This window comes from Tursiops truncatus, chromosome 14, assembly GCF_011762595.2.
Source record: "Tursiops truncatus isolate mTurTru1 chromosome 14, mTurTru1.mat.Y, whole genome shotgun sequence".
Classification (NCBI taxonomy): Eukaryota; Metazoa; Chordata; class Mammalia; order Artiodactyla; family Delphinidae; genus Tursiops; species Tursiops truncatus.
This window is the reverse complement of record NC_047047.1, coordinates 28,716,469-28,737,642: the sequence shown is the minus strand read 5'-3', so window position 1 is coordinate 28,737,642 and position 21,174 is coordinate 28,716,469. Positions and strand designations below refer to the sequence as shown.

The 21,174-nt window shown below is 50.8% G+C and overlaps 1 protein-coding gene across 28 annotated transcripts in view; it reads left to right on the top strand.

Moving 5' to 3' along the window:
• Window positions 1–21,174, top strand: part of DYSF (dysferlin) — a 222,195-nt gene that overhangs the window by 189,292 nt on the left and 11,729 nt on the right. For all 28 annotated transcript variants that reach the window (XM_073791260.1, XM_033838318.2, XM_033838329.2 and 25 more), the window contains 10 exons: window positions 1,324–1,452; window positions 1,759–1,914; window positions 3,425–3,516; window positions 6,113–6,283; window positions 6,912–7,054; window positions 9,111–9,250; window positions 10,463–10,551; window positions 10,798–10,893; window positions 11,300–11,441; window positions 15,481–15,580. In XM_073791260.1, coding sequence (XP_073647361.1) covers window positions 1,324–1,452; window positions 1,759–1,914; window positions 3,425–3,516; window positions 6,113–6,283; window positions 6,912–7,054; window positions 9,111–9,250; window positions 10,463–10,551; window positions 10,798–10,893; window positions 11,300–11,441; window positions 15,481–15,580 — 1,258 coding nt within the window. The remainder of the gene's footprint in view (window positions 1–1,323; window positions 1,453–1,758; window positions 1,915–3,424; window positions 3,517–6,112; window positions 6,284–6,911; window positions 7,055–9,110; window positions 9,251–10,462; window positions 10,552–10,797; window positions 10,894–11,299; window positions 11,442–15,480; window positions 15,581–21,174) is intronic.

Below are 21,174 nucleotides of genomic sequence, written 5' to 3'. Positions count from 1 at the left end.
TTCATAGCAATAAGTGTTTTCCTTATCAGAAAAGAGGGAACAAAGTAATTAAAATTTCAACTGAAGAAATTAGAAGAAAAAAAATCCTTAAAATAGTAGAACAAAATAATAGAAATAGAAGCAGAAATAAGAAAGTGAAAACGGTAGTATAGACACCTCGAAGAATTGGTCTTTTGACTGAAATGATGCAACTATATAAATATGGCAAGAAAATATTCAAAATGATACATACCAAATGTTAACCAAATAAATAGTTGTCATTTTTGGAAATCAGAATTTAAGGCAATAATAATATTTTCTTTATATCTACTTACATTTTCTAATTTTTAATAATGAAGCTATATCACTCACGTAATTAATTATTTCTTAGAAGAGATAGAACTTGAGCTTCATGGAAGAGATAGAACTAGAGCTCGGCCTAATGAGAAAAAATGTTTAGCGAGATGAGAAAGGGACTTACCTGAAGTACAGTAGGCCCTCTGTGCCCGCGGGTTGCATATTTGCAGATTCAACACATGGAATCCGCAGATATGGAGGGCCGACGGTCTTGCCAGTCAGTTTCAGATTATAACCAATTTTAGCATGTATATTAAGTGGGTTAATATCACTATTAATTAAGTACATTTAATCATCTATAATAGAAGACTACTGCTTCATTTAGGTCTAAGCAATGCTCTAACAAGTAAAAGTCATTGTTTGAGAGGAGAGACAAATAAATTGAGTTGACAAATTTAAAGTGGTGCTCAAAATACATCCTCAGCCCAGTATTTGATCCACTGCCATTTGGACATCCTGGACAGTAAGGATTTTGCTGGCTTGTGCATCTTCTAGAGTTCTGTCTTGATCTTCAAATAAAAAGTCAGTTAACTTTTCATTTATTTGTTTGACTGTGATCTTATTCTCAAAAAATGCACCACCCATGTATCTGATGACTCTCGGGTATCTAGAATATTGGATTAATCAGAAAACCCTGTTTTCCGGCATTGCTGAACAAACGTCTTCCCCTCTTACTCCCTTCTCTGGTTCCCCCTCCACCCCGTTTCTCTCTCTCATCTCCATGATTTGCATCCTTTTTATCTCTGCCTTTGTTCTCTTCTTCTCTGCCTCTCTTCCTTCTTGGCCCCCTCTCTTACCTCCACCTCTCCCACCTGCCTTCCTCTTGACCTTTGTTCTCTAATTTGCTTATGGCTTTTCCCCCTCATTTTCTTCTCTGTCCTTTCTCTCCTTTCCTTTACTTGAATACTGTCATGTTTCCTCTTTCCTTGCTGTCCCTCTTCTTTCCCTCTTTCCTTTGTCCCCCTCTTTTGTCCCCCCATGTGGCAGGTCTATGACACACCACTGGAGAATGTGAAGGACTTTGAGGGCCTGTCTGACTTTTGTAACACCTTCAAGCTCTACCGGGGCAAGACTCAGGAGGAGATGGAAGACCCATCTGTCATTGGGGAGTTTAAGGTAAGTCCTTGAGGACACATCTCTAACCCAGGGAGGCCCAAGACTGGAGTGGCAGCCATGAGTGAAGGGGGTGGGGGCAGAAGTACTGTAGTAACATCAGTAATGACCCCAGTGCTGCAGTTGGTGACCATGTGGGTGATGGAGATGATGGTGGTGACGGTGATGCTGCTGATGCAGAATGCGATGGGGGTGATGGGATGGCATTGGGCTTAGTGATTGCAGTGGTGATGAGAGTAAGGGACATAGTGGTGATTGTATTGGTGACACTGAGGATGAAAATTAAACTTGACCCTTCCTTCTGTTCAGGGCCTCTTCAAAATTTATCCCCTCCCAGAAGACCCGGCCATCCCCATTCCCCCAAGACAGTTCCACCAGCTGGCTTCCCAGGGGCCCCAGGAATGCCTGGTCCGCATCTACATTATCCGAGCATTTGGCCTGCAGCCCAAGGACCCCAATGGGAAGGTAACATTCCTAGAGCTCTCACCTCCCCTGGAATAAATGGTAGGCTGGGGTACAAAGAGGCTGCAGAATTTGGATACACTCTTTGCCCCAGGGAGTTCACAGTAAGTGGGGACACCAGACAAAGATGTACAAACCTGAGGTGGGACTGCATTGGAGTTCTATCAAGGCCAAGTGTTCCAGGTCAGAAAAGGCCAAAGTCAATACAAGACTTTGGAATAATGGGGAAGACTTCCCGGAAGGAATAGGATTCTTAAGCATTGATGGAGTTTTGATAGGCTGGGAGGGAGAAGAAAACCATATTTTAGGAGGAGTCAGAAACCTTGGCAAAGGTTTGAGAGCAGACTCAGTGTAGGTTTAGCACAAGGATAAGGCATAAGGACAAGGGACATTGATGGTGTAGACTGGGGCAGGACTTTGTGGGACTTTCAAGGGTGGGGTGGGGAGGGAAGAAGGAGGGGTAGAGCATGATGGGTAACTGTGCTGGCCTGGCCATGGCGGAGCCTGAGGCAAAAGGAAAAATCAGCAGTCCTGATCCTGTCTTTATTTAAAACTTTGATATTTTCTTCATCATGGACTGTTGGTGCTGGTTTCAATTTTTAAAATATCACATTAAAATGTTGTTTATTTTGATTACTAAGCTTTTTTGTCTTCCCCTTAAATTTTGTGCCTGAGGCGAGTACCTCACTGACCTACTCTAGTCCTGACCCTGAGCGAAGGAGGGGAGCTTGAGGGAGGGCGGGAGTCTGGAGCTACCCGGAGATGGGGGCAGGAACAGAGTAAAGTTGGGAAGAGAGAGGAAGAGGAAGAGGCGAGGCAGGAGTGGGGGACAGTGGGGTTCAGAGGTACGAGGCTAGGGTCTTCTCTTGTCTCCTTAGACAGGTGCAGGCCTAGCCTGTGTCCTAGGTTGTGGGTAGGGGCCTGGTGTCCAATCCCTGCTGCCCTGCTTTTCAAGGTGAGAAAAGCTGCCCATGCCCTGCTGGGAGATCACAGGGAGAGATGGAACAGTCCCCGCCCAGGCACCACCGATGGCCTCCAAGACGTGGCTGTGGTCAAGTTTATATACTTCAAGCCTTCCTGGTGCCGAGACCCTGGCTGCTCCAGAGGCTAGTTGAGGGAATGCTGCTGCTTGTGGGAGGCTGCGCTGGGCTGAAAAAGTCTGGCCCTCTCCACCTGCTGAAGCAGAGGTCACAGACAGGACCCCAGCTTGGCCCAGTCACATATGTCACACAAGCTGGCATGTTTCTGAGGATATGGGCCTGGCCCCCACCCGCCCTCTCCCAGTGGGGCAGTGGATTGGGAGTATGGGGGACTTAGGAGCCCAGTTTCCACTGCCAGAGCCGAGGCTAGAGCCCACATCGGGGGTGGTGTGCTGGGTGGGGCTGCTGGCCTGGCAGGAGGCAGCTTCTTGATGGTAGGCCCCCTTGCCCCTTTGAGGGGCAGAGCAATGAAGGAGCCTCAGAAGCGTGTTGGGAAGGTTATGTCGCTGAAGTGTTTCCTTCTCCTCCTCCAGTGTGATCCTTACATCAGGATCTCCATAGGGAAGAAGTCGGTGAGTGACCAGGACAGCTACATCCCCTGTACTCTGGAGCCTGTGTTTGGAAAGTAAGTTGGGGTGGCTTGGGTCTTGGGGTGGAGGTGCCAGTCTGGATCACCCACAGCCCAGCGGGAGAGATGTGGCTGCCACTGGGAAGTCCCCATCTCCTGGAGCAAAGCTGTGTTCCCTAAATCTTGCATGTCTGTAAGGGTGTAACCTCAGCTAGCGCTTCCTTAAGCGCTAAAGGCCTGAGTCCTTGCAGAAGCTCCTAGTTAAACAATTACCTTGAAGATCAGAAATCTAAATGGAAACCCAGAGCACGCATTTGCTAATTCTTCTTTTTTTAGATCAACTTTTACTTTGGAATAATTTTAGATTTACAGAAAAGTTACAAAGATACTATAGTTTTCATATACCCATCACTCAATTTCCTCCGCCATTAACATTCCTACCTAACCATGGTACATGTATCAAAATTAAGAAATTGATATTGGCGCATTACTATTAACTAAACTCTAGACTCTTAGGATTTTGCCGATTTTTCCATTAATGCCCCTTTACTGTTTCAGGATCCAATCCAGGATTCCTATTACATTTAGTAGTTATTCTCTTTTACTGTTGCACGTTCATCTGTGGCAGATAGCGGAAGGATGTGGACTCAAGAGGGTAAAATGCTTCCTAAAATCTAAGAACGAGGGAAGGAGGAAGCAGTGCCCATTGCATGGGAGTAGTTCCCAGGCTTCCTGACTTGCTTGCTGTTTGGATGCGAGCGTATCTAGGGCAGAGAAAGGAGAATCTTGAGGGAGGTTGGCAGTTATTTCTCTAGCACCTGTAGGAGAAGGCATGTACCGATATTGTCAAGCGACACACTGGATTCATGAACCGGTGTCTCTTGAGTTAGTTGTAGTCATCTGGCCCTGCAGAGAGACCCAATCAGCCAGGGGAAATGCCATTTTTGAAGGGGAAACAGTCCTGGCCAATGATGAGCCACTGCCAGGCTGGAACTGGAGGGAAGGGCTGCGGGGAGGATGGTGGGTGGAAGAGAAGAACCCTGTTTGGTGAGCCCCAGTGGCCAGCATGGGGCCCCATGCTGACGGGACCGCGCAGGGCCCAGGCCAGGGTAGGGGAACTAGTGTAGAAACATGCCTCTCCCTCTCTGTTTCACCATCCCCCTCGGATCACGGCCGCCTGCTCTGCTTGGGGGATCAAGCCTCTGTGAGTCCACAGCAGAAGCTCTTTGTTTCTATCACCCACGTGTTGACCAGCAGAATTCATGGGACATAATCAGACACAACTCTGATTTTGTCTGCCAGTTTCCTGTAGACATTTATTCTGTGCGGGTGACCTTCCTCACTCCCTGAGTGGAAACTGGCAGGCAGGCCACCTTCCGCTCAGCTTTAGACAGTCCGCTTTGCCGTCAGCCCACCGTCTCAAGTTGATAACCAGAATGCGCATTCGTGTGTCATCAGGAGCACGCCGGATGGCTGGAGGGCAGTCGCTCCCTCTCGCAGCTGCATCCACCTTGGGCACAGCGTGTGCGCCTTGGGGGTGTGTGCGGAGGGGAGGAGGGTCTTTGCCCAGTGTCCCCCCCGCCCCTTCCTGCCGTCCTTCGCCATACTTGCAGGTCTAGGACTGGGGAGCCTGTGTGAGAGGAGGGGCCCATCTCAAGTGCTGACTTCGCCCCATCCGGCACCCTTGGGGTGGCAGATGTTTGCTTTCCTGTGGGCTTTTCAGACACCCCCTGAGCTCTCCTAACATAGCTCCTGGGATGTGGCAGGTGCCGTGTCCCTGTAGCGGGTGTCCCCCTCCCATACCCCCCAACCCGTTCTCAGATGGGCCGCCCCACAGTCTCTCGCTGTTGGAGTCCCAGATCCCGTGGGACAGGCTTCAGAGCAGCAGCCCCCCCTCCGCAGGCAGCGCTGCAGTTCCGTGCCCAGCCAGGACGAGAGCTCAGCTCCTCCCAAACGTACCCACACCTCCTCTCTGCTACAAGCTGCTTGTGCTTCCTCCACCACAGCTCGGGTGCCAGGCTTGTGTGTCCCTCCTGCAGGGAACTCATTTCAGGGGAGAAGGGACAGCACTTCTACACTTGACCTCCGTGGGAGGTGACGGGGGGTCTCAGAGCACGGCAGGAGCTCTCTTCAAAGAAACCTCCACACAGATCCTCTCTTAATCCCACTCCAGAAGGAGTGGTGAGGCCCCAGGAGTCCGGAAAGTGGATCCCAGGCCATGCCCTTGGTAAATTTCTGGAGCTCTGGCACCTGGCTCTGGAGTTTCACATCTCTTGTCTCCAGGTGTCCTGGTTGAAACTTCATTTTTAACCTTGTGCTCCATTTCATTCGTCCATTCTGTGATCCATCAGGCAGGCATCTGCTATATGCCCAGCTCAGATTATTTGGGAATACCGCACACACACACACACACACACACACCACACACACACTCAGACAAGCCCAGCACTGGGAGTGCTGTGGGTGGTGTGCTGTAAGAGCTATAGGAGGCTCGAGGAGGGTGGACTGCAGGCCAGTCCTGGGAGAGGAGGAGGAGACACCAGGGGTGGCTTTCTAGCTCTTGCTCCAGCCTTGCCACCCACTTGAGTTTGCGCTGTGTCCGGTGACCTCTGGGAGCTGGCGTCGTCATGACAACTGCCTACCCCCACAATAGGATGTTCGAGCTGACCTGCACTCTGCCTCTGGAGAAGGACCTGAAGGTTACCCTCTATGACTACGACCTCCTCTCCAAGGACGAAAAGATCGGGGAGACGGTTATCGACCTGGAGAACAGGCTGCTGTCCAAGTTTGGGGCTCGCTGCGGACTCCCCCAGACCTACTGCATGTAGGTGCAGGGCACTGGCTGCTTCCCTGACTGTGGGCCGAGCCCTGACTGTGTGCCAACCTGGGCCTAGCACAGCACAGACACTGTCTCTCTCAGTCAGCCCAGGTCTTATCCCCACTCCATAGATATGGAAACTGAGACCTGGACTTGTAAGTGGTGGGATTAGCATTTGAACGTGCTTATCTGAAGCTAAGAACCCAGCTCTTCCTCACGTCTATAATCAAGTTCTCCTTAAGGCACCGTAGAGGGCCTGGAGAGGGGAAGGAGAAGGGAGACAGACAATGGGACACACAGCCCCACTGGGCCCCAAGGTGAACTCACGTGTGGCCAGCCCCTCCCACTTCCTGCCAACTTGGGTCTTGTCTGGGTCTGATTCTTTAAAGCTGGAAATTGGTAGCATTTCAGTTCCAACTCCATGTGTACGTAAAGAAGTCCTTTTGTCTCTGGGCCTCAGTTTCTCTGTGTGTGAAGTGGGCTCCCCGGTCACGATGAACAATCACACAGGGTGCCCACAGGCAAAGTGAAGGGTGGGTGATGCCGTGCGTGTGGGTACATAGGTCACTGCACACACCTCTGCCCCCATTCGTGTCCTGGAGCGTCTCATCTTTGTCTTGTGTTTGGGCCTCAGCTCTGGACCCAACCAGTGGCGGGATCAGCTCCATCCCTCTCAGCTCCTCCACCTGTTCTGCCAGCAGCGCAGAGTCAAGGCCCCCGTGTACCGGACAGACCGTGTAGTGTTTCAGGATAAAGAATACACCATCGAAGAAATAGGTGAGTTCTCCCTCTCCCTCCCTCTCTCTTGTGGGTCCTCTCCTGCTGGATGTAACCACTGGACACAACCCACACCAGCACGGTGTGGTCTTGAGTCTCTCCAGGGCAGCACAGGTGGACTAAACTTGCACTTGGTATTCTTGGGACCAGTACTTACCTGGGACACCATTGTGAAAATTAGAGGTCAAGGTGGGGCCACGGTCAGGGTGGGTCAGGGTCAGAGCTCAGTCTAAGACCAGGTTGGGGCCTGTCTGAGGCAAGATGAGGGGTGAGTCTGAAGCCAGGATCAGGGTCATGGTTAGGATCAGTCTGCTTCTAGCTTTGTGTGGACAGACTGGTCAGAGTTTGGGTAGAGCCCACCGCTGAGAAAGTTTTCTACTTAATCATACTAGTCTGCCAGCTTCACCTTGACGTTACCTTCTGAGCCCCCAGTCACAACTCCTTCACCTGATACATCCAAAGGGTGGCAGGAAGCCCTGTAGCCCCCGTCTTGCCTAATGCTCTGGGTCTGTCTCATGCTCCTGCCGAGGGTCCTGCCATGTGCTCCCCGCGTGTCTGAGATGCTCATAGGCCTGCACGGCCCACCCAGAGCAGCTCAGACTCCCCAGAGGTGTTTACAGACCCAGCTGGCCCCTCGCCTCCTGCTGGTTTCGGAGATGTTTGATGTCAAGAGCTGGTGCTGAGGCTGTAAAAGGGGAGGGAGGCTCTGGCTCCCTCACCTCAAATCCCCCTCCTCCTTCTTCGTTTCTCTGATTCTCCAACGTCGTGGCTGAGCCAGGCTCCTTTCCATTAGGCCCTAACCCCTCCCCCAGTCTCTTTTCCTGTAGAACATGCATCTGTTTTAGGGGTGGTCTCATTTCTTTCTGCTAGTCTGTGAGCAGCATAAGCACAGGAACCAGGGCTCACGGTCATAAATTCATAGGAAAAGAAAGCCAGAAAGCTAGAGTTGGTGAGGCCTGACGTCTCCCTGTTTTTGCAGATGAGGCCATTCAGACCACGAGTGGTTAACAACCTGCCCAAAGTCACGCAGCTGGTTAGAGGCAGAATCAGGTTCCTGGCCCGGTGGTCCTTCTGCAATGCCGTGCTGCTTCCTTAGTGGTACCTAGTAAAGTGGGCAGGGCAGGTTTGACAGATGAACGTGTTTATGTGTGTGTATGTTAGAACCTGTGCTGGTGAACATGGGCACACCTGAGTGCACAGACCTGTGTGTGTACGTGTGTATAGACACGTGTGGACCCTCCTACCACCAGTCAAGGTCTCTGTCAGGGGGGCTCCAAGTTCATGTTGCTGGCTGGTTGGCCAGGCTTGTCAGGGTCAGAACCACCGCCGTGTCCTCACCCCATCCACAGTACCAGTCCCTGACCCAAGCCCTGGCAGGTAGAGCTGTACCTGGGAAGCACGCAGGGGAGGGGAGGGGTATTCGCATCCAGTCATGCGCCTTTCCTAATGAGTGTGTGATCTCAGCTGCCCTGCTCCCCAGCTGTGTGGCTGCCCAGTGCTTCGTGTCTGTCATCTGTGAAATGGGGCTAATAATAGCACTTACCTTTTAGGGTTACTTTGAGGATCAAGCCCTGTCAATATTTATGAAGAGCAGTGCCTGGCTCCTGCTTTATAAGTGTTCTCTGTTACTGCTATTATTTTAGCTACTGCTACTAATCAAAGAGATTGCATGAAACAGAGAATACTACTGAGAGCACTTAGATGCCCAATCTGGGAGAAGAGTTGTGGAGCCTCAGAGTTGAGAGCAATCTGGAAGGGCTTCCTGGAAGGAGTGGGCTTTGGAGGGTGGGGAGAATTTGTATTGGGTGGGAAAAAGGAAGGAGAGCTTACAGAAGAGGCTTGGTAGAGTTGGTGGCAATGGGGAATCTGGATTTTAAGCCCAGAGCCTGTGGACAACGAGGTTTCCCTTACAGAGAACGAGACGTGAGGGCCAGAAGAACTGTGTCTGGGCTAGGGGTGAGGCTGCAGGGTTAACAGCTTCCCGAGGCCCTCAGGCCCCCCTACCATCTCCTGCTCACTCTGTCCTGGCAATTTTTTGGTCTTCTCTCTGGGGCAGAGGCTGGCAGGGTCCCGAACCCACACCTGGGCCCAGTGGAGGAGCGTCTGGCCTTGCATGTCCTCCGGCAGCAGGGCCTGGTCCCTGAGCACGTGGAGTCCCGGCCCCTCTACAGTCCCCTGCAGCCGGACATCGAGCAGGTAGGACCTCCACCCTCGGGCCCCAGAGCCCCTGACCCTCAGCTACCCCTCCCCAAGGACAGCTTGGATATCCCAGAAGCACCAGTGGAGACCTCAGGATTTGGCTAATCCCTCGTTGTGGAGTTTCTCCACAGCCTGAATGGTTACCATTGTTGGCCTACGAGGGGACCTCTTGAGCCTGGCCTCCCCTGGCTGCCTGCAGGCCTCAGGGCCTGGGGAATGAGGCTTCTCCTCCATCCCTGTGTAGGCTGGACCTCTGGCTGCCCACAGGTCATTCTGAAGCCTCGCTGTTTCAGCCTGGCCACAGGGAGTCCTCCCCTGCCATCAGTCAGTGACATTGCAGATGGCCAACACTGTGCTGGGCAGTGGGGAGTTCAGACAGGGCGAGCCTATGACAGAGAGGCAGAGCAGCTATCAGGAGGGCCAGGGGAATCCTCCCAGGCAGAGGGAGGGTGGGCAGAGGGACAGCAGGCCCAGGGGTGACGTGCGGAGGCTTCCTGGAGGGGTTTGGAGGAGGGGGAGGAGAGAAAATGTTCCAGGCAGAGATGGGCCGAGGCAGCCTTTGTGGCACTAAGGTGCCTTTGTGGACATGCAGAGAACATCCTCTCTGCTCTTTGGAGCTGAGCTCTCCTCCCCTTGGTGGCGTGGCCACCAGCTCCCCAGAGTGGCACTGCAGGTGTTGAAATGTCAGCTCTTTCACGCTCATGTGAACCAGAAGAAGTTAGGTCAATCCCTGCTCCGTCTTCTGTAAGATGGGGACAGAGATAACAGCCGGCTCGCAGAGAAAGAGGGAGCGAAGTGGTGGCAGGTAGAGTGGTTTCCTGTCGTGGAAACCCTCTGAGCCCCCATCACTAAACCATGCTCTCTGAGCCTCCACAACTGTGTACACCATCCCCAAGGCCGACTGCCCCCTGCCCTCTTCCGCCTGGCACAGTGAGACTCAGCAAACATCGCTGTCTCCAGAGAGCTGCCCTGACCCCTGATCCCCAGGTGCTACCCCAGTCCTCGGCCTGTGGGGCAGTGGGCTCACCCCTATGGTTGGCCCTATGGTCCCCTTGAGGGCATCTCTCCTACAGTGTGCTGAGCCTCTCCATGCAGGGCCTGGGGTTTCCCTGTCCTGTGCTCCAAGTATCCAGTGCAGAGCGGGTGGTCAGGAGATGTTGGTTGAATGAAGAGGGTGGCGAGAGAGCAGGGTCATGTCTCCCTCCCCAGGGGAAGCTGCAGATGTGGATCGACCTGTTTCCAAAGGCCCTGGGGCGGCCGGGACCTCCTTTCAACATCACCCCACGGAGAGCCAGAAGGTGACTTACCCCAGCCCAGGCTCAGAGCTGAGCAGGGTGGTGGACTGGTTGCTGCGGGTGGGAGCAGGTGGTGGCTCTCGGGCCAGGCTTTGGGCCACTCAGGCCTCAATCTTGTGCGGGCCTGGCCAAATGTCCAGCCGGGCAAGCAGCAGAGTCTTGGGTGAGCTGACTTCTCGGCTTCTCGGACAAGGACTGCCCACCCTTTGGTGGGAAATCCACGTGGATTTGAGTCATCCTTCTCTGCAGGTTTTTCCTGCGTTGTATTATTTGGAACACCAAGGATGTGATCCTGGACGACCTCAGCATCACCGGGGAGAAGATGAGCGACATTTATGTGAAAGGGTAGGAAGTCACCCTCCTTCCCACCCGTCCTGACTCCACGGTGTCGCCTCTGCTCCCTCGGGGGTGGTGGTTGGTTGGGAAAGGGGGAACTCTGGGGTAGGGAAGGGGGAGAACAAGAAAGGAAGGACGGCCTTATGGGAGTGGTCTCTGCCTCTAGGGAGTCAACCCCCACCAGATTTCTTCTTCCACATGAATCTTTGCATTGAACTTACAAGGCTTGAGGATATCCCTCAAGGGAGAAGTGAGAACATTTTGAAATTTATGACACATTTGGTACATCAAATTATTTTTCCTTTATCACTTACCGAGTTCAATGACCTTCTTAGTTCCTTGTTTGCTTACGTCGAGGCTGCGTATTGCGGTGGAGACCTTAACTAGCCGTGTTCTCTAAACTGTGTGTGTCTAGTTGGATGGTCGGCTTTGAAGAGCACAAGCAGAAGACAGACGTGCATTACCGGTCCCTGGGAGGCGAAGGCAACTTTAACTGGAGGTTCATCTTCCCTTTTGACTACCTGCCAGCTGAGCAAGTCTGCACTGTCTCCAAGAAGGTGGGTGTCATTCCTGTCCCCGGGGTGCTCATCCCAGGGCTGTCGAATAGCAGCCTGATCACTGTCAGCTGTGTCACTGTCATACTCCTGCCGCTGCCCTGCCATTGCTGGAGCCACCTCGGCTACCGCTGCGTAACAGCCACCACCATTGTCCCAGCACTGCCGGCGTCACCACCACCACCACGTCCACCATGCCCACTCCTCCTACTTCTGCCATCATCGCCATCGTTAGCATTGCTGCCATCCCACAATCTCCCCCACGCCAGCGCTACAACCACTGTATGGAGCTAAGTCCAAATCCTAACAGACCAAGCCGCAGGGAGGGCCGTGGGCTCAGAGTGGGGAGAACATTGGTAGGGAAACCCAGCACGGTCATCAGAGAGCGGTGGGGCAGAACCCCTAGGGAGAGCGGCCCCAGAGGGCTGTCTGGCCTTCGGTTTGGGCTGTCTGGCCACCCGCTAGGATCGGGTGTTGCTTAGCCAAGTCCCTGCTGCTTCCCCCTTTCTCCCATTTCTGTGCCCGGGGCCTGTGGCCACTGTCCAGGCTAGTATCTCTCAGACCTGGGGAGGCCCGGTGCCTCAGCGTGGGGAAGGGGCAGCTCCAGAGACCTCAGCTCTTTGTGGGTTAGCATCTTCTAGTTGAGGCCTCCTCTGGGCCGTGAACTCTCTCCTCCTGAAATAGGCGGGTCCCAAGGCGGGTGGTGGCCCCGAGCCTGCCCTTAGGGAGCAGCCCCCAGAGCACAGTGAGGAGGGTGCCGTGGGCAGGCAGCTTCCGGAGGCGGAGGGCCCCTCTGTTGGAGCTTCTAACTACGGCGTCCCGCCTAGAATCAGTTCCGCCTGCACAAGCTCTCCTGTTCCACAGGGTGAATACCTCTCTGGAGTTTGGGTCCTGCTGGTCCTGTTTCCTTCCAGAGGTGGCGCAGGGCTCCAAGGCAAAGCTTCTGCGACTCCTCTTTCTGTCCTGAACGGTTGTGTGGCTTAAAGAAGGGAAATGTGTAATGGACCTCGGCTGCCTAGGTCCTCTTCATTGCATCCTTCCCCCATGACCCCTTCCTAACCCAACAGACAGAATCATCTGCACTTCAGAGAAACCAGAATGTTCCGCTGAACATTCTGAAACCATCAAACAAAAGAAAATATGGGTTAAATAAGGTTAAATGAATTCTTTCACCCAGGGATGCCTACCAGAAAGCAGAGTTTAGCAACAGCCCTGGATGCTGTGCCGTCAAGGAAAGCCTGGCCTGTTTGTAGGTTTAATCCTGTTTGCCTTTGTTCAGCATGTTTGTCTATCAAAAGATGTTTCCATAACAAACCAAATGCTGCATTTGCTGGGGAGAGCTCCAAGTCAAACAAACAGTGCCTGTCCTTGCTGTGGACGGAGGGAATGGGGAAGGGCGGCCAGGCCCTCCTTCAGGCCACCTCCCGTGCTCATCAAGCCCTACACGGGGTGAGGCGTGGCTGGGGAACCGAGGCTGAGAGATGCCGATCGGCCCAACACGGGAGGCGGGACCACCTCTCTGTTGTGACAGGTGGAGATGGGTGCAAGGAGTCGCAGGGAGCAGAGTCTTCTGTTCTTGCTACAAAGTAGGAAGAGAGAGAATCTCCTGGCACTGTGGCAGGTGATTTGAGACAAACGACAAAGGCGGGAAGCAGCCATTATTGAGTGAAGGAGACAAAGGGGGAGAGAAAGGCAGAGGGAGAGGGAGCTAACTGGTGGTACCCGGCAGTTCTGAGGGCCCAATGGGATTGCTGATTAAGAATTTGAGGGGGCTCCATTTTGGCAACAGTGGGGTTTCATCTCTGCCCTTTAGACACCAGCAAGGAAGCAGGGAGTTGAACTGACCCACAGTGGAGTTCCAGAGGAAGAGAGGGGCTGAGGGAACCGACCCATTGGCCCGATGGCCCGCAGGACTGGGCTGGCCTTGGGAGAAGGAGAAGGCTATGGGGGATGCTGAGCTGGGAGGAGTCAAGGAGGCTGGGAGTGGCCCGGAGTGGTGAGGGCTGAGGGAACGGGACTTCCCCCTGCCTGGTGCCAGGCTCCGGAGAGGGCGGCTGGAGGGGTGTGTGTGGCAGAGGTCAGACGAGGAGGTTGAGAACAATCAAGGGGTTCTGAAGTCATCCAGGAACAGGAGGGAGGAACTGGCTTGACCGGAGACAGTGCCATCGGGTCCCTCTGGGAGAAAGGACGCTGGGAGGCAGGGGGAGCCGTGCCCACGGTGGGGCACCAATTAGCTGGTCTGGGCTAGGGGACTAAGCCTGGGGGCGGTTAGTGCAGCGGCACTGCACAGCCTCTTGGCTCCTTGGTCCTGCTGCAGAGCCAGCCCTCTGCCGAGGGGTTCAGCGCCTCTGGCAGGCAGGCCCTCCAGGGACCCCATTAACCAGACGAGACTGTTGTAAAGTACAAGGTCTCCTTTCATCCGGCGGCTTTGAACCACTGCTGGTTGCCCTGGCCGGCTCCCCACCTGGAGCCCAGCACACCCACCGGAGCGGGCCTGTGCGTCAGGCACCCACCCTGCAAATAAACAGCTAGTAAAAGGGCCCAGACTGGGAACGTAATGAGTGCCTGGGACCTGGGGGGCCATCCCCAGGCTGGAGCCCCAGCCCAGCTGCTCCCACCAGGGGCTGTTTGAACCTCTGGCTCATTACTGAGCCCATAAACCGGGCCGGCCAGAGGCACGGAGGATGCTGGCGTCCTGTACAGGCAGGCCTGCAGAGCTGGCCATAAAAGCCCCGCCAGAGGAGGGAGGCACCTGCAGGAGGGCTGGGGCCTGGAAAAGGGGGAGGCGCCAGATGGGGGCTGGGGGCGAGGGGCCAGGTGGGGACCTGAGCCCCTTCACCAGCCCAGGCAGCAGTGCGGGCTACAGCCAACGGCTTCACAAGGTGATCATTCCTCGGGGGCACCGGCCACGGCCTTTGGTCACAGGACCTCTGTGGGGTCCGTGTGATCTGAAGGGGCCACCAAGGCTGTGTACACAGGGCACCTGGGCCCAGACAAACTCTGTGTGGTCAGCAGTACTCCCTGACTCCCGTGGAGTCTGTCCCCCTGAGACTGGGTCCAGGTCCCTGCTGTGACCTGGCACCCACCATCTGCGGGATCGTCAGTGGGTCCTTGCCACCCACGCAGGTAAAGCTACAGTGAGAGGACAGAGAATAGGTGTGAGTGGGAAAGCCCCAGGGACGGTCCTTTGGGTTGAATGTGACTGGACCCAGGGGTGGATCCAGGCCTCAGCGTGCCAGTCCCCAGCCCTCAGCTGCTCCACGAGGCCTTGGTGGAGAGAAGCCCAAGACAGTGCAGTTTCAGGCTGACTGGTCTGAGGAAGCGGGGAGGGGACAGCAGTGGGCTGGTGAACTTCCCAGCACCGGGAGCTTTCGGTGTGCCCCAGGGCAAGCTCTTGGAGGTGAAGGTGGGGTGGGCTGGGGACACTGCCCCCAGTGCCAGATCCTTACAGTGGTGTGTCGGGGGGTCCCCCCTGACACCCAGGTTCCCAGCCAGCCCACCTTGTCCCCAAGATCGCAGGGGCAGGATTAAGAGACTCTTGAACCTGACTGACTGGGTTGGAATCCAGCTTGCCACTTCCCAGCTGGGTGACTTGGATAAATTACTCGCTCTGGTTTCCTCAAGATAGTATCTCCTCATAGGTCGTTGGAAGCATAAATGATTTCATAGTGGGAAAAGGCTGATGCCTAAGAAGTGCATATTAATGTTGTTTTTATTACCTGTCAGACTTTGGGCAAATTCTTAACTTCTCAAAGCCTTTGTTACGTCGTCTGTAAAACGGCAATGAGAACCTTGACTCATGGAATTGCGAGGATTAAAGGAGCTACCTTATGTCAAGTGAGCCTGCGTGGTCCCCTCCTGGGCCCTTGAACACTGCCCTCTGGGGTCTCAACAGTCTTCCTGCTAGGATCTGACTCTGGCAAGTCCCTAAGGGACGTCCCCCTCCACTGCCTCCTCCAGGCAGCCTTCCAGGCTAGAAGGGACCACTGCTCCTCTCTAATCCTGCTCTCCTGCTTCCTCCTCTGCTTCTCCTCTGGGCCAGGATGCTTTCTGGAGGCTGGACAAGACAGAGAGCAAGATCCCTGCCCGAGCGGTATTCCAGATCTGGGACAACGACAAGTTCTCCTTTGATGACTTTCTGGGTAAGCACCATTTCCGGTCAGCGCCATCTTGCCTGTCGGGGCTGCCCCAGAACCCCTCTCTCAGGCCTTGTGGGAAGGCTGGCAGGAGGATCAGGGAGCTCAGGGTCACTGGTCCCTGGTGCTGAGTGAGGTCGGTGACACAGGGTAGTGCCAGGGTGATCAGGGTGGCCAGCAGGGTGGCCTGCCAGCCGAGGTGGCATTGAACGCTGGGCCGTGTTGGTTGGTAGGACCCAGGTAAGGAAGAGAGGGGAGCGCAGGGTGAAGGCAGTGCAAGCAGGAGCTCCGTCACTGGCTGTCTGGCCTTTCACGTGACAGGATCCCTGCCTCCTCAGTCTAGTGAGTGAGTGGCTCAAGGCTCTCTTCGCCCTTGTGCCCCAGAGACTGAGCAAATGAACACACCTGGGGCCAGGACTCTGCTGGGGGAAAGTGTGCTGCAACCCTGACTGTGGAACAGGGAGCGCTGGCTTGGAGGACGAGGTGGAGATGGTGCCTTCACAGGGTGAGGTGTGGGGCCTGCTGGCTGGACTGTAAGGAGCCGCCCCATCACAGCTATAAAAGTTCACTGGGAAAATGTGGCCTATCCCTACGATAGGATGTCATTCAGCCACAAGAAGAAATGAGATCATGCTACACCATGGGTGAACCTTGAAAACACACCAAGTGAAAGAAGCCAGACGCAAAAGTACAAATATCGTATGATTCCTTTACATGAAATGTCCGCAATACGTAATCCACAGAGGCAGAAAGTGGTTGCCGGGGATTGGAAGGAGAGGAGGTTGGGGACCGGCTGCTCGTGGGTCTGGTGTTTTTTTAGGGGTGATGAAAATATTCTGGAATTAGATAGTGCTGGTGGTCTCACAACGCTGTGAATATACTAAAAGCCACTGAGTTGTACACTTTACAATGGTTAAAATGGTGCATTTTGTTATGTGAATTTCACCTCAGTAAAGAAATAGTGAACCTGTGAGAAAGGCGGTCCAGGAAGTCACGAGTCCTGTGTTGCAGTTCTGCTCTGCCACCTGGGGGCAGGGCGGGCTTGGACGAATCACTGGAGCCCTCCCTGTGTGGCCAGTGATTGCAGAAGTCACCGAGCTCTTGGGCCCCTGCAGAGGATGCTCTGAGGAGCAGCCCCAGCAGGAATGGGGACGAGGGCTGCCTGCCCGTCGGGCTGCTCTTCACCCCACTTCCCCCTGACCCCGAGCCTGGTCCCCTGAACTTGGAGGACTGGCAGCTGCTCCACAACTTCACTGTAAAAGATTCAGGGTGTCAAAATCATAGCACTAAGTTGGATTTTTGTTCTCTTACTTATTATTCTGGAATACATAATTCCTGTGGCAAAATTAGAAACCGGAGATAAGCAATGCCTCCCCTTCCTATTTTATTATAATCTCACTACCCAGAGATAACCTTCACTAATATAACTAAGATAACCTTCACTTTGGCGTGTATCATTATTTTGGCATGTATCTTATACAAGCAAACACATATGTGTTATATGTGTATTTTATACATATATATACACATGCATATATGGCATATAGATAGCAAAATTGGTTTATGTTACACATACTGTCTTAGATCTTGATTTTGGGGAAAACAATATATTAAAAACATTCTTTCTGTCAGGAGTTATCCATCTGCATTGTATCTGCATCATGGTGCTTAATGTCCTGCCTGATGTCCCATCAGACCCTCATTAGTCCCCCCCTAGGTGCGTACTCGGCTCATCTCTAGGATTTCCTGCATGAGTGACAGCCTAGGCTTACATTTTTGGACCCTTTGTGCGTATCTTTCCTGAACTCTAAGAAGCAGATTTTTAGAGTCTTTGTACATTTTAGTGGTTTTTGAAACATTTTGTTCAATAGCCCTCTAGAAAGATTTTACATTTTTATATTCTCACCTGTGCCCTGTTTGCCTTAACGGCACCATTTTTCCTAAACTTTTGCTGCCAGTGTTATCTTTTTTTTAAAAAAATTGCCAATGCGGTACCTCATTTTTATCTTTCTTTGCATTTCTTCATTACTTGTAAGGTACAACTTTAAAAATATGTTGTTATCCATATTGTTGATGGGATTTTCTTTTTCGTGGTTTTGGGATGGTCCTCTTTTATTGTTGATTTTCAGAGCTTTTTATATAGTAAGGACACATTACAAATAATTTCTCCATTTTTCAATTGCTTTTCACATTTTTATGGAATTTTTTTTTGCTTACAGACTAAATAATTTTTTTAGCATCAGTCTATCAATCTTGCCTTTATGAGGTGAGGCTTTAGAAAATCAATTTTAAAAAGACAAACAAAAAATTGCATTTTATTAAATGAGAAAACAGTGTCCAAAATAAAATTAAACAGGATCATCTTTTGTTTTTAAAAATAAAACTACTACTTTTTAACTCCGTAGATTTCTTTTTTTTTAATTGGATGTTTGTGTATATTGTGAAGTGATAGCCAAAATAAGTTATGTAGTTAACAATGTTTTTTCTTGTGAAGAGAAATTTTAAGATCTACTCTTTTAGCGACTTACAGTATTATTCAGAGATTTCTTTTTTCCCCCTTCATAATGTATTTTCTAATTACATATTTTACTTCTTTTGAGTACTTATTACTTTTATTTTAAAAATGATAGTTAAGATCTGTAATTTTGCCATCAGGAAATAATCCTATGTTTCCTTACAGTCTTTATGTAGATATAGTATATATAGTTTAATATCCTGATTTTTACTTAATATTATCTTGGGATCATGTTTAAAATGGGAAATAAACATTCATCTGTAGTTGAGGGATGGAGAGATGTGTAGATGGGTGGATAGATAGATGAATGCTGATAGAGTTGAACAAATGCTGGATAGAATAATGACCTGATTAATGGATAGATACAGTGCTCAGCAAATGGTAGCTCTAGAGGGATGTAGACAGTTAAGTCAAAGCAGATAGATGTATGGAAGGATAAATGGATGAATGGAAAGAAAGAAATCTAGAAAAATAGATCCAGTCAATGAATACTTGCAGTAACTGAGCATTCCACACTGAAAAAAACCTAATCTCCTTTGTATGGTATTCAAGAATTGTTACCGAGTCCAGGCTTGCTCTGCTCACTGCACGACAGGCCAAAGAATTGAAGACGAGGTGTTGAGACAAGGAATACGGCTTTATTTGGAAAGCCGGCTGACCAAGAAGATGACAGACTAAAGTCTCAAAATAACCATCTTATTGGGGTTTGGATGCCAGTTTCTTTTATAGCACAGAGAAGGGGAGGAGATGAGGAAGTAAAGTAAAAAGGCTATAAGTTTTGCAAATATCACCTGGAATGGCCAGCCTCCGGGAGGGGATGTGTTCATTTCTTCTTTCTTGTAGCCATCCACAGGTGGACGGTTCCGGATATTTCCCTGAACAAAGGCACTTTGGTTTAACATTCAGGCAGAGGGGCAGGGTTCCCTGAGTATAGACAGTATGTATAGACATTATGCCATTATGTGTAGACAGTATCCTTTTAGTGAACAAAAGCAGTGGAAAGCAAAGGTTAAAGTAAAAGAAACAGATCCAACATATAGTCCGATTTGGCTCTTCCCTGTTACAATTCCCCACTGTCAATATCCATTCCACAATCTTGTGGAAGAAGGGGCGATGGCCGTTCTAACTGCTTCATCAGATGGATCTTTCTGGGAGTGTCCGTCGGTGTCAGTGTTCCAAACATTGTTTCTTTTGTTCCTCTCTGGAAAGCGTCTCCTTTACACCTGTAGCCTTAAAAAATATTCACAGCTTAAAAGTTGAGAGTTATGATGTATTCAGTGGGAATTTTGAGGGCTTCAAGCTTGGGAGGGAGCACTTCAAGTTAAGGAATTTAGCGCTTTTCTATGTATGGGAAAATGCAAGAGTCTGGGCTCACTGAAATCACTCCCTTGATATGCACCTTAGCTATCTGGGGCCTGTATCCTGTATTCTCATATCCTGAGTTTCCTCAGGGTTCACCGGCTCACGTTGGAGGGCTGCAATCGCTAATGACTGATGTGGCAGGAAATATTCAATTTCTCAGATCCTCTCCTCTTGGTCGGGATTTTGACCAATATTTGGGAGACATTTCATGATCAACTTTTGTCCCACGGCGCTGGGAGGCTCATCCCAGATCAGGCAAAAATTCTTGGTGGGCCACTCCAAGTGCTAGTTTTGGGATTAGGCCCTATTGATAATTAAAGATTCTCTGGATCCCCTATCTAACTATGATCCAGGAGACATTTTCCCTTGTTGCTTCTTCCCATACCTAGAATCACACTATTACAATTATTTTACGTTATAAATGTGATCTATTTCCTCAAGATGTTTAGCCATAGAAGTTTTGTTGGAAGCCTGGTTACACACTGGGTACTGTAAGAGACAACGGTCTTATAAAATAGACAGGATATAAGTAATGCAGCTAGTAACATTGACAAAGACAATGCAGGGAGACACAAAATACAAACCATTTGGCTTACAAAGGTATAATTTACCAAATTACCGTGAGTCATAAGTAGCTTAAGGCGAAGGTTTTCCTTACACCTGGAAAACACAGATTTAAAGCAGTCATTTTTCAGATAGAAACCATAAAAATTATAACCATATTCACCACTTTACTGAGTTCTATGTAACGAATCCTTCCTGCTAACAGCTTTATAAGCCATCAGGTTTCCCATTAGAATTCTTCAATTTCTTAGCCAGTCCAGCATTATGGCCTGAAAGCCAGAAACTTGTATTTATCCAAAGTCCTTCCTATGAATCTTCTTGAAGAGGAAGCATTTTTACAAAGGCATCATCAGAGTGAAACCATAACTGTCTATAATGACGAAAGACTTAAGAAGGCCCGTTTAAATCCGATTACAATGCAATTGACAAAGTAACTTGGTTAGTGCTGTGACGTGCAACACATTTAGATAATAACTAGAATTATGACGGATAACGTTTTACCAGCACACATCAGATTTTAGGAACTCCATATAATCTCTAGAATACCGGTATCATTTGCCATACAGTATAACCTAAGAAGATCTATTACTTATTTGACACTTCCCATGTAATTCAACATACCAAGTGAACCTAATTAGTTAATATCTCTCTTTGGGGTGTTTCAGGGGCCCTTTGAAGCATCCCAAAGTTAGCTAGAGTTCAAAGGAACTTCATTATAATTTTTTTTTTTTTTGCGGTATGCGGGCCTCTCACTGTTGTGGCCTCTCCCGTTGTGGAGTACAGGCTCCGGACGCGCAGGCTCAGCGGCCATGGCTCACGGGCCCAGCCGCTCTGCGGCATGTGGGATCTTCCCAGACCAGGGCACGAACCTGTGTCCCCTGCATCGGCAGGCAGACTCTCAACCACTGTGCCACCAGGGAAGCCCCTTCATTATAATTTGATTTGTGAAGTTTTGTCAAAAAAATATCAAAAGGGTTTAAACAGTCAGATAGGATCTCAGGTCACTGTGAAACAATAGTTATTCACTTAGCGGAAGTAACAGTAAAAGATTTCAAAGGCAAATACAGAACAGATCACTTAAAAGGTAGAAAAACTTAAAATCTGTTATCAGAGGCAGTTCAGAATCTTAAGAAACCTTGTCTTCTTAACAGAGAGAAAA